This window comes from Pocillopora verrucosa, chromosome 13 (assembly GCF_036669915.1).
Source record: "Pocillopora verrucosa isolate sample1 chromosome 13, ASM3666991v2, whole genome shotgun sequence".
Classification (NCBI taxonomy): domain Eukaryota; kingdom Metazoa; phylum Cnidaria; class Anthozoa; order Scleractinia; family Pocilloporidae; genus Pocillopora; species Pocillopora verrucosa.
Window position 1 is genome coordinate 14,054,158 of NC_089324.1, and position 13,493 is coordinate 14,067,650.

A 13,493-nucleotide genomic window follows, 5' to 3' on the forward strand; every position below is an offset into this window, starting at 1 on the left:
GAAGTGGTAAGAGAAACAAGCCTTTCTTCACAAGAGAGAGTCGTGTTGTTCGTCATATCAACTCGCCTAGATCATGCTGCGATACTAAAATCAAAGTTTGCTAGGAGATGATTGAATCTGAAGGGAATCGTAAAAATATATTTTTGTTGTGTTCATGCGCGAATCTGAAACCTTGAAGGAAAAGACGAAACAATCCAAATTCTGTCCATGTGTTCAAGATAAGCAAGCTTTAAAAGGTTGGAACGAATAAAGCTTGATTGATATTTGCATTTTTATTTTATTTGCTCACAGGTTTTTTAGCCTCAAACAATGACTTGGGTAAATAAGGTATCAACATTTCCTTTAAGCAGTTTCTTAATTAAAGTTTTTCGGAGCATTTATGTTATTATTTCTGTGTTGATGGAAGCAAGACATAATTATTCGCAAATAATATTGTTTTGCTTTTCGGCATAAAAATTACTACAGTGAAGACGATATATAGAAAAAACTCAATGATCCCCTATCGCTCTGCCGTTACACCTTGAAAAAATTGTGTTTGATTTCGACAAATTAGGTTACCCTTGATAAAAGCTTCATTAGGCTAAAACCATCTGCCAATAGCAGCAGCAGTTAGATCTTGCTTTTTCATCATAGGTCGTTTCATGTCACTCAGCTATTACTTGTGCATTGTGCGGATACTTTTCAATAGTGCATTTCAGTGTTATGAACCACTTACTCGTGAACACGCGGTTGGGAATCCTTCTGCGATAGAGGGCCAGACTGCTAACATTTTGACTTCCCGAACGGGACTTTGAGCGCGATGCTCAACGAGTTCGCTTTAAATTTACGAAAGGTATCTGATGAGTCTCTTGGCCGAGACGAAAAACCGCGTCATGCCAGCCACGAATTTTTTTCATAAGTATTTGACAATTTTTTATTGTATATATGAACCACTTAAAGTAGAATTTTTTGGGAACAACTAAAATTAGGAGTGTTCTGGCAAAATTCTTGGGAATTGTTTAGGCCTGTTGGATTATTTTGAAATCCTGATGCTAGTCTAATTGCGAGCCTTGGTTTGTTATGAGTAGCAAGACCATACATTTATTTTTACCCTGTGAATGATGTGTCCTTCACCTTTGTATAATGGCTTAATTCTAGTACGATAATCGTCATCGCTTGTCGTGTTTGGGTTTGTCCTTGATCTTTCTTAGAGTCCTCAACGGGAAGTTTTGTCTAGGTTTTAGTTCTCGAAGATTGCTTGTTTTTCAAGTATTTTGTTGTTCATTTCGAATGTTACGTGAGATTGTTTTAGTTAACGTTCTAAAAATATGTGAACTCTTCCAAGGTCAGTTGTCCCGTAAGTCCAAACATGCCTACATACGGCATTTAATTACCCTTTAGCTCCCATAACTGTGAACAAGACAGAATTTCTCCTTACAATGGCAATATTGTCAAGCGAACTAGTAAGGAAAATGAAGAAAAAATTCCAATAACAGGATTATTAATTGATCCAATACCAAATTCTCCGAACCAACATCTTGAGAATTGTATGTAAGACTGTGAGAATTACTTTTGATATCTTGGGAATGAAAGGGTTAAGAGCGTATACTTAGGGCTGAATTTTAGAGAAGAAAGAGACAGAGTCTCAGAGAGTGACAAAAAACTGTTCCTGATCAGACACCAGGCGCCTCCCGTTTACACATGCGCGTGGTTTTCGAACTACTCTTCCACCAACAGTCCGATATAAGGACATTTCATTATTACTCATTCAACTAAGGTACAGTAAAACTTTGCAATCAGGCATTTGAGAACGCTTAAGAAGTGAGATAACTCTGGGACAACCCGTGGATCTCGGCTTCCAAATATTCCACTTTTTAAAACCGATTCTGGTTGGGCAGATCAAATCAAATCAATTTGATTAAAGAACTGTTTTCTTATCGAACTAGTTAGGCGATTTCATTAACCTTCGTAAGTCAGTCGTAGGTTTTGAGCACAGATTTAGAGGTCAGCTCCTGGAGCAGTTCTTGCAGTTATGGCGGTGAACTCCCAACCACTTGAGTTGCGCCGCTGTGTTGAGTGTAGGGTGGTTCAGCGACTGCCTTTACAGCTGCAATGTACCAGAGTTTAAGGGAAAAGAAAACATTCAAACTGTCGATTGATTTTGAAATTACTTTAGTCACGAAGTTGTTAATTTTAATTGTAATTATTACGTAAGCCTCCCCTATGACGATGTGTCAATATAGCTCATTGTTTATTGCGCATCGTCAATTACAGTCACTTACTTTAACGCTACTTTGCAATCGTGCCTGATAAACCGTCCTACGTTTAGGACGCTTGACAGTCATGCATTGCGAGTACACTTCACAATCATGCCTTGCAAAAACACGTTACAACCATGTTTTGGTGTCTTCTGAAAAATGTATTTTAACATCATTTTAAAGATTCAGTGGCCTCAGTTATCTAACTTTAGTTCAGGCAGCTTTATTTTTCGTTTATAATCAGCACTTAACCTAAAAGTTAATAGGAGGTTCTCAACGGGGTTAACTGATATCCGTAAAACCGCCAAAAAATTTAGCCGTCAGGCGTCAACATTGACAAACTGTAACCGATAGTCGTCATAAAAAGTTAACCGTAAAGAAAATTTCTTGTAACAACAACAAATGGCCAAAATTATAACCGATAACCTCAAACCATAAAAGCAACCGCCCCATTGAGACCCTCCAATAACAACACAAATATTATCAAGCGATAAACAGCAGGTTTTTCTATCATCAAGATTTATCATCGACTTGACTTGTCCGCGAATGTAAAAAGACACACCTTTAGTTGGGGCCGCAAATTAACTGAAATAAAGACAGGATCCTTCGGAGAAAATCTTCACAGCAACAAATTTTGGAGTGCACCTTTTAATAACGTTTAATTTAAAGAGTAGCACAAAGACACAAACAGAAGTAATTGTTTAAGAGCGCTTTTTGCTCTAAATTAATCCGAAGAACTCTCCAAAAAATAACGCTTTCCTCGCAATTTTATGACAGAAGTTAGAGCTTCTTAATTACTGCTTGTCGCCCTCATGCGGCTCTTGATAAAAAGTTGCTTTATCTTTTTGTCATGGATTTTAGAAGACGCAAATTTGACATAAGCAACTAAACAGCATCTGTATAACCTATCTTGGAGAGCGATATAGATATAAAACTCTCCAATGAGCTCAGGGGATATTTTTGGCTCGTGACACTGCAGTTTAAATAATTGAAAACCTGCACACACATTTGAGCACAGGTGATAAATAGGTTATCATACGACATTTGGAAAAGGCCCTAAGATGGTCCATATAATGCGTTTTGAGTGAACAGTTACACGGAATCTAACAACAGCTTGGCGATGTCAAAAACTTACCAGTACTTGTAAGGTGAACTCTAATTGACAAATCTTATTAACTAAGAACTTTCAGCGAAAAGGTTTTGAGGTGGTCTTTTCCATGCACCATAGCACCGCAATACAACATGTTAGACAACAAGAATTGTACTTCTCGATACCAAAAGTCGGCTAATTTTAGTTCAGATGATTGTAGCAGAGAACACCCAGTTTCTTTCCTCAGTGCAGTTGATCTGTCTACATCAGTCATCATTGCTGTTTTATCACCATCGGCTGTGGTTGCGAATGCACTGATTTTGGCCACCATTTGGAAAAGAACTTTTACCAGGACTTCTTTCCATTTTCTTTTAAGCGGATTGGCGTTAACTGACTTTTTCACAGGACTTCTTGCCCAACCTTTCTTCGCTGCGTCGTGTCTAACAAATTCGATAAACATTCGTACAATTGGCGAGAGCAGCAGCGCATACTTCATTGCCATAACACTTATTATCATAACGTTGATGTCCGTTGAACGATGGCTATATATGTCTCAAACATCATCTAGTGCATCACGTCGTAGATATTTCTTCCTTATCATGGTGTTTTTTCTCCCAATTCCAGCAACTGTTATTAGCGTGTTAGCCAACCATAAAGATCCGGCGTATGAATATGTGTTTGCCGTAACTACAGCCGTAGAGATGTCGTGTTGCTTTCTTGTGACATTATTCAGCTATTTCAAAGTTTACCGTATTCTACGCCATCACCAACAACAAATTCGTGCCCATTGGGGGTCTCAGAATTTTGGTCAACCCACCATAGACTTTTCAAAGAACAAGAAATCTGTGGCTACCATGGTGTACATTTTGTTATTGTTTTCTGTCTGTTTCATTCCTTACATTGTTGCAGCCCCCCTAAAATTTACTCTTGATTCCAAATATGAAGAAAGAGCCTTCGTTGCTGAGAAAGTGTCAATGGTGCCTTTATTTTTGTCTTCTACACTCAACCCAGGACTGTACGTTTGGAGGATGAGAGATATTCGTACTGGCCTTAAGCAGCTGTTTGGCAGAAGCAGTTAAATAAGTTATTCCCGCCAGGTCCATGATCTGCCGATGATCAATTTTAAAACCGGAATAGCTGTTGCCTAACATGAATAAACCTAGTGATGACTCTAGCTAACCAAAGAGTTTCCGACCGGTCACTGGTACAGTTACAGAGCACGGAATCCGAAGATCTGACGTTCGATTCCCGTTCGAAACAAAGATTTTGCTTTCTTTGTCTTGCGCTAGAGACAACGGGAATCTACCAATGAAAACAGTTTTAAAGACACCTCTCTTTATTGTCTAACAATATTCATACATGTTTGCACATATATGAATATATTATTGACCGTCCTAAAACGCAGTCGACGAACAAAAGCAACTCAAGAAAACTCACAATTATTTAATGAGGTTATGTTATCCATGACAGCCGGGAAGATTTAGTGCCGCGGAATAAGCACCCAATACAATAGCCTCTTATCTTCATATCTCATCAACTGATCAGCCGACCAAAAATTTAAGGCCTGTTTCATGTCTTGTGCCTAGAAACAGAAGCCTTCCTTTTTCTCCACTTATTTATTAAAACTTTGCTCAGTAATTGTAGGACGGCTGGAACAGGTTGTAATACAAAAAAAGATCATATGTAGCGTGTGGATGCATTTGCCTATCGAAGACAGGTGCAACTTTGCTTTCATATGCAAAATAATGTTGGGATTAATTTTTCACAGAGCCGTGATCCAATTACCCCAAGCAAATAAATTTTTCTTACAAAAGGATTCTGTGTGAATGAATAATTGAATAAGTTTAAAACTCTGCTGGGTGTCAGTCACCAACATTAAAACAAACGCGTCTCAATATTATATTTCTGGAAGGCAAACAGTAATATCAGGGGTGATAGCTTCTGCTGGGGCAATAAAAATGTTAATCATGAATAAACACACGTCTATAGAAAAGCTTCTGTATTCGAATAAAACCTTCACAGACCATTTGATTATACTAAGTGTGGTGTAGTTTACCATGACAGATAATCATTCAACTTCAAACCATTCTAAAACAAAGCCCAAGTTCCAAAGATAATCTATCATTTTCGTCATTGTTTTATTTTACCAAAGAACTGAATGCAACGTAAATCTTGCCTTCGCAGTTTTGACGTCGCTTAAATTAGATGGTTTGAGATGCAACATCACACCATACTTGGCAAACAATAGATCCTGAAGTCAATTAAAAGCTCCCGCCGGGTCAATTTGCAAGCATATTGATTATAGCAAAGGATTCGAGGGAAAAAAATAAGTACACAGAAGCCCACAAATATCTAATTCTGCAAGCAGGAGAAGCAAACACAAAAGGTATTGAGGATGAGCAAAAAAAGTGCGTCGACAGTGGGTACGGTGAAAAATTATACTCTTAAATGAGTCACTCTCCTCTAAAAATTTGGGAGCAGAGTAAAGCGAAAGTAATTTGGTTCGGTTTTAGCTTTGAAATGCAAAAAAAAATTGGACGAGAACTGATTATTTCATTTTCTTTGTAAATATATCTGCTTTAAGGAGATAAGGATAAGAGATCGAAGATATTAATCGAACTCTGTGAAAATCATTCATACGACTAATATGTGAAGTGAAGTTTAGAGCGGAAAATTAGACTCTGTTTTTCACTGTGAATGTCATTATGTCTAGAGAATGAGAAAAAAACTATGAGCAATAACTCTTGTAACTATAAGATAGTTTTAATCTAGGACAAAACAAGAAGCATTTAAGGTACTTTCAGGATCAGAATATTCCAGAGCTCTCCAACCACATAGATCACTCTCGGCATTGCTGATTCAAGCTGTACTGACTTATGTCACATGAGATCCTTAGAATATCATCAAGATCTTTCTTTGCTCGATCGGCGACAAAGTCGACTCATAAATTGTATCTCAGTATGAGAAGAGATTAATACTTCCAGTAACGTTCGATGAAAAGTTTAAAACGTCATTCGATAACTTTATTTCAAATCTTAGAAGATCTCAGAATCATATCATTCCAAAATTGATTATGTTCATATCTATACTTTTTTTCCAGCAGGGTTACTGGACTATTCTCTCAGTTCCAGAGTAGCATTCTCGTTCCTGGCGGGTGTGCTGTTTCTTTTCTCCTTCATTGGTAACTCGTCAGTCATTCACATTGTTAGGAAAAGCCAAAACATGAAGTCTACCACTTATCTGCTGATACTCAACATGGCGTGCGGAGATTTGGTGATATCGACATGCACTGGTGTTATGTTAATCAGATATTTGCTCTTTACATCAGTTTGGCCCCTCGGGAGATTTGGAATTTTGTTATGTAAAACAAGCCTGTACATTGCTTTGGTTTCCTTTCTTGCATGTATTTCTAGCTTGGTTGGTATAACAGTAGATCGCTTCATGGCAGTCAGTCGACCCTTGAAACACAAGCTTTGTTCAAAATGGACCAAAATAGCCATTCCAGTCATATGGGCAACGTCCTTTCTGCTGCCAGTTGGTACTTTGTTGGAAATAGATGAAATACCCAATCAGTCTGGGAACACTACGTGTAGTGTTACGATGTCCCATGCCAATTTCATGATACTTGCGTCATGTTTTCTATTGCCGTTTACGTTAATGTCAGTTCTTTATCCCTTGATCAGTTATCGTCTCTGGAAGAGGAAGGTCCCAGGAGAAATCAACGCCCAGCAACAGCGAATAGCAAAACGCACAGCGCGAAGAGTCACATTTATGATGATTACAGTGATAGTCATCTTTTTCATATGTTGGGCGCCACAATTTGTTTTTTCGTGGCTGCATCCATTTGCTGAGCAGCTAGTGATGAAAGCACCGATATGGCTGATTCCTTTTACCATTTTGTTGAAGATATTCAACGGTGCAGTAAATCCTTTTGTCTACGCGGTATTTAATGAGTCCTTTCGAAGAGGCTTTAGAGACATTTTCGGTTGTGACAAGTTCCTTGAACACAATACAAGGGATCTGGGACTGCAGCAATGCGCTAATACCCAAACGAAACGTAAGCCAGCTGAACATGTCCAATTATTAAACTTCAATTCTATAACTTACTGTGGAATGTATGACCATTAGAATTCCTGGTGCCGTGGGCGTGTTAAGTGATAAACCACTGATGACTCCAAAAGGAGATTAGAACAAAAACGTGGTTCACTGACGAGACGTAGCCGAGTATGTCACTGATGTTCTAACCACATTTTGACTTGTTCTGTGATCTACTACTGTACAGACTAACGGCAAAATGGAAGCTATTTGTTGTGAATGATGACAAAGCAAAATATTGCAAATAGTGGTGTCAGCTATGTGTCTGCCTTCCAATAGATGATATGTATCTATGAACTAGTCAAAGTGCAAACTTAGCTTTTCATATAAACAGAACCTTCATTTCATTCTCCAAAGCTGTGTAAGAAATATCAAGCTTCACGAAACGCCAAAAATCATGCCAAGCAAGAACCACCATCAGGGCAGAGTTTTTGTTAAATGAAACAGTTTCATTTTATTTTGTACCTTGGCATTGTGATTATATATTTACTGTTATCATTACTATGACTCTACAGGATAACTCTACAAATTAGCTTTAAGAGACAAGGAAACATCATGTAAATACTTTGAATAATATCATGGTAGTTTTTCTTCGTTATGTTCCTCGTGTTCATTACATAACGAAACGAAAAAACTCAGAATAATCATGCTTAATGCTTTTCATACAGTTACTAGGACAACCTTTATCATCTACAAATCCCTTCACGTTTTTCTTGTACCTTTTAATAAACGCTGCCATTAAATCAGGCAGATGGACTATATATATATGCGGAAACACAATTTTTGTGGCAGCATCAAATTCTGGCATAATGTAGTTGAAAAGGAATGATAGAAATAAAATCGTGTCATTTAAATTGTTCTTCTATCTGTGTATTGTTAGCAGTTGCTTCAGACTATTCCGAATATCCCTCATTCTCCAAAAGTACAAAACTGGGCTAAGAGAAGAGGAGAGCAATACAAGCACAATGTGTGCTAGAATCGACAGGAGCAGCCACAGCAAATGGAGAGAAACATAGAGAGAAGAGCAATAAAATATACATCATGGTGGCCACGGATCTCTTGTATTTTACCAGATTCATTGCATTCTGACCAAATCTTTGAGCTGAAACTTCGCTGGCTTTAATCTGCTGTTCATGACGTCGAATGATCTTATAAACTTTGTAATAAGCAAATAATACGATTGTATAGCAAAATGAAAATTGTGTGATTATAATTACTTCATATATTTTTCTATACCGGAAATTCTGGTGTATTAAAACCAGAATTACAACGGTGGGAACAGGCAGGAACAGCACCACAATTAGGGCGAAATACCTACGACGGGATGTGATGAAGGATCTTCGAGACATGTACAGCCATCGCTCAATGGACATCGCTGTTATGGTCAGAATGGTAACGGAGACGAAGAAATTGGCAGTTGCCTCGCCTACGGTATGCAAGATGGCAGCAAGCTTTGGATTATCCTTTACATTAGAATGCTTTGTTGGAGATATTAGAATGCTCGCTGCATAACATGGCTGAGCAATGAGTCCTGTGCAAAGATCGCTTAATGCTATTCCACTCAAAAGGATATGAAACGTTGTTCGTGGAAAAGTTCTTCTCCAAATTGTCGCCAAAATGATTGCGTTTCCTACCACAGCCACGGTTGATAACATAGCCATAACGATTGCCCTCCAAAAAGAAACTACCGAACGAAAGTTGTCATTGTTTTCCCAGTTGTGGTCTGAGTAATACATTTGCTCTCGAGAAGGGTTAACGCTTGAAACGTTAGACTTAGAAACTCTTTACGGTGGTAATTTACACTATCGACTCAGTTAACAACAGCAAATTATATTGAGTTATACAACGTTGTATTCGCAGCTTAATGAAGATTTTGAAGCGAACGTTAGATTAAAAGTCTTTTTTTGTAGTTGTCGGATGAAACTCGAAGATTGACGATCTGCATTGAATTTTTTTCGAGTGGTGGGCCGATATTTCATCAGTTACTTCTTAGAAAGTAATCAAATAAAGTGCAGCCTTTCAAACAGATATATTGCTTTAACTTTTGCATCTTCACGCTGTTTCCGTCTTAATCATTTTTTTCTTTAGATAAGTAAACATTCAAAGCGTATTGTAGATCCCTAACACAAATTTATGTATACATAATCATCCTGTAAGTCAAATAATACACGATGTCCTCATTTTGATGAGATAGTTATTGACATTGGAGTTCGAAATTAGTTTTTTTCAGTAACTGAGACGGTCCAACCAGAAGCCGTATGTAACAGAATGTTAAGAATACTTCAAATGGCAGCTCTTTCAAATTTATGCTAAGCCTTCCGAGGCAAAATGTAGAACCTAATTAAACTTTATATTCGATTTACTGTATAACTTTGAATCTGAATTGAATTGTTAGGCTAACTTATATTATTAAGAAAGTTACTTAATGAAAACCTCTACAATATTAATACTTTCATGCACTTTTTCGGAAACTGCCTTAACCAAAATCAAATTTTGATTTAAAATCAATGAAAAAAACAACAGAAAAAGCTTTTTTACTTAACCTCCTGAATAGTTGTTCAAAACCATAATGGATATCTCTCATTCTTCTTCTCATTCAAAGGATTGAGAGACGATGACAAAAACATTAGCCCCACTGTAATGGCAGCAGAGATCTATCGTTTCTTCGTCTCTTGCCAGTCTTTGTAAATTTACTTGTTTATGTAACATAGTGGAAACAAAATACGGCAAGACACAGATTGAGAATAACAACACAACACAATATAGCATAGACGCTACAGGTTTGTTGCACTTCGTTCAGTCAATTGCGGGTTGACCAAAGTTCTGAAAAATTCCGCTGCCTCGAATTTGGTTATAATGACGGCGAACAATTCGATAAACTTTGAAATATGCGAGCATTGTTCCAGGAAAACACCGTTACAATCTTTGAGTTCATCCCTATTAACAATATATTTTAAAAAAGGCTAGATCTTTTGTACATGAAAGTAAAAGGACAATGGTTGGAAATGGAAGGAGTAATATGTACGGAGTGATTTCTTAAAGGATCTTCGAGACATCTGCATTCAACTTTCAAATGACATCAGCCATGTTAACAATAGTAATGGTGACGAAAAAGACAAAGCTTCACGATCTGAGGACAAATAGTCATAGAAAATGAGGACAAGGTCCTGGAAAAAAATATCCTCAAAGCATGAGGGGGGCCCACCGATTAGATCACCCAACAAGTCAGTCATTGCCAATCTATTTAGAAAAATATGTAATGAAGTTCTCGCAAAGTTCCTCCTCCAAATCGTCGCCAAAATCAACCCATTCTTCACCACGGCAATGGGCGATAAAACTGTCACTGCCGCTGCCGCTGAAATATCAAATGCATTGTCAAGGGAATAGAGGTTTATATCGTTGTGGTCGTCCGAAGAGCATAGGAACGTATAATTTTGCTCTATATATGTATGGCAAGAAGTCTTATTGAACATGGTGTAGCTTGGGGAGTAAACGTGAAAATCTCAATCAGATTTCTTGCTAAACCTATGGGACAAAAATGATGAACAAGAACTTTTTTCACGTTTACGATCTGGTGACTTCCTGCAGCTAACTGCTTAAATGATTTTTCCAGCAGGTTTTTAAATATTAATCTCACTGTTTCATCACTGTTTACGTTTAAATGAATAATTATTTTGTGTGTTTCCAGTCGCTTTTCATCGATTTGCTTCAGATATCTTTCAAATCAGCCCATCTCCACAGTAATACAAACACTCAGTTTTTTGACATGTGTTTTTTATTTATTATAGTAGTTGGTTTTTTTGGTATTGACTTATCGACATCATGTTGAAAGAAATTATTATCCTTTCAAGACCCCTTATAGAGATGTTTAAATAAACTGAGATGAAATTAAATTAAAACTTAATTTCTTCTTTTCCTTTTCAGATTTGTTTATGAGTAGCATTATTTGATAACATTTTTAAATATTCATGACTTTTTCCTTGCAATTATCATTAGGTTCATCTGTTCAAAACCTATTGTAGCTAACTCACGAAAGCCAATGCATAGACAATACTGTAAGAAAAAGTGATGTAAGTTTACCGAAGCTTATATTTGTCGTTTTCATCCGTAATTACATCTTTCAATTATTAGGAAAGCGACTTTAATGCCAAATATAGTTGTATATGTGTGCCATCTTTTAGGAATTTTTATACAGCTCCTTGGAAATACGCGTAAACACGAAATCAAATTTTCGTTCAGTTCATTAGCTGTCTTTGCACATATATTTAAGAATCGGCATTACATAACAAAGGCCTAAGTAGGACAATTTTTACTCTGGAAATAATTTTTCTACTTTATTTTAGAAAGACCTGCGTCAAACATGACATTTGAATTTCTTGTGGGCTGGAATAGCCATGTACATTTGAATTCATTTTTTCGACGGTTTATTGGAAGCTCACAAGTTAGTTCACTAGTGTCTCTACGAATACCGTTAGTCAGATCAAGGATATAGTTTAATAAATTTATGTTCTTAAGCTAGCTAATAGCTGTTTAAGACCTCTACGAATGTCCCTCATTCTCCAAATGCACAACCATGGGTTGAGCGACGAAGAAAGAAATACGAGCACTAGTGATAGCCTGATAGCGCTTCTTGTCAGCTCAGCTGTTGTTATAAGAGATACTGCACTAAACACAGTAAAAGGTAAGAAACATATAGAGAATAGCAAAAAGATACATAGCATGGTTTCCACAGATTTCTTATACTTCGCTAAGTCTATTGCGGGTTGACCAAATTTCTGAGATATTCCGTTGGCCTGAATTTGAAGCTGATGACGACGAATAATTTGATAAACATTAAAATAGGCGAACGATATGATAAGATAACAAAACGAAAAGTTTGCAATTGTCACTCTAAATAAGGTATTCAAAAAAGCTGGTTCCTTCAAAGCTAAACTGTAGACAACTAGTGAAGGGATAGGAAAGAGTAATATTACCATAGCAGCGTAATATCGGCGATGGAATGTTGTAAGAGATCTCCTAGACATATGCAACCATCGTTCAACGGACATCACTGTCATGGTAGCAATAGTGATGTTGACCAAGAGGTAGGTGCTAAATCCAGTGATTATTCCAATGACATTTATTATCTCTGAATTGTCTTGTATTTCTGCCGCGTTTTTTCCATGTATCAAGCGGAACGAAGCGTATAAAGGCTGGGAAATAAGCCCTGTTAGAAAGTCAGTGACTGCTAATCCACTGAGAATAGAATGGAATGATGTTCTAATAAAAGTCCTCCTCCAGATTGTGGCTAAAATCAACGCATTTTCCACTACTGCTGGAGCTCATAGGAGAGCGATGACCACTGCTTTCGAGAAGGTGAGTTCATTACCAGGAGAATCGAGGTTTTTGTCGCTGAAGTTGTCGAAAGACCTTGGAGACGTAGAGTTTTGTTTCATAAACATGTAATGAGAAGTGTTCACAGACATGGCGCAGCTTAAGTGATGCATGTGACAATGCCGATCGGATTTCTTGCTAAAGCCACCACCCAAAAATAATCAGCGCACGAGGAAGAACTTCTTTTTGCACCCACAACCCGAGTGACTTGAAACAGATGAATGCTGCGTCGGTAAAGATTAACTTTGGGGCTTGAACGATTTGCCCGATGGTGTTTCAATTCGTTTTCTGTCGAGAAATATACAGGGCAAATTTAGCACGGTTCGTCTGACTTTCTGTTCGGCTTTAATTAATTGATGGTTTTTCTAGCCAAGGTTTAAAGTGCATCTTGATGAACTTCAATGCAGACGTCTTTTAAATTATTTGCACCGCTTATATATCATCTCGACTATCATATACAAACCGTCAATAACTTTTGTTGATTACTCAATGGCGACACCTTGAGAGTAAATACAAAGTCATTCACGAAATTCCCAGGCTTTCAAATGATATGATTTTTCAAATTATTAATCAGGAGTCTTCCATGTTTACATGGGTTTCAATCGGTTTTTCAATGTTTCAACTTATAACTGATCCATACTTGAAAAGCAAATCTAATTAACCAAGTAAATTAGGCGGAAATTGATGAGGTGGTCTTT

At 37.3% G+C, this 13,493-nt stretch overlaps 1 protein-coding gene and 1 pseudogene across 2 annotated transcripts; one reads left to right on the plus strand and one right to left on the minus strand.

Moving 5' to 3' along the window:
• The first annotated feature begins 2,664 nt into the window (after window positions 1–2,664).
• On the plus strand, window positions 2,665–7,932 carry LOC131770819 (tachykinin-like peptides receptor 99D). 2 transcript variants are annotated; one of them, XM_059086549.2, is made up of 3 exons: window positions 2,665–3,385; window positions 5,512–5,750; window positions 6,428–7,932. In XM_059086549.2, the coding sequence occupies exons 2-3, from the start codon at window positions 5,723–5,725 to the stop codon at window positions 7,453–7,455; spliced, it is 1,056 nt and encodes a 351-aa protein (XP_058942532.2). In that variant the 5' UTR covers window positions 2,665–3,385; window positions 5,512–5,722; the 3' UTR covers window positions 7,456–7,932. The 2 variants fall into 2 exon arrangements, 1 of the variants encoding a protein (XP_058942532.2); XR_010716026.1 differs by lacking the exons at window positions 5,512–5,750; window positions 6,428–7,932 and adding an exon at window positions 3,952–5,270.
• A 3,734-nt stretch (window positions 7,933–11,666) lies between these two features.
• LOC131782795 (high-affinity lysophosphatidic acid receptor-like) lies at window positions 11,667–13,075 on the minus strand (annotated as a pseudogene).
• Between the last annotated feature and the right edge of the window lie 418 nt (window positions 13,076–13,493).

Excerpts from the sequence above, each read along its gene's own strand:
- LOC131770819 (XM_059086549.2), top strand. The coding sequence starts at position 5,723 with ATGAGCAAAAAAAGTGCGTCGACAGTGG. Across the intron at positions 5,751-6,427 it reads AAAAAGTGCGTCGACAGTGG|CAGGGTTACTGGACTATTCT; the intron begins GTACGGTGAAAA and ends CTTTTTTTCCAG.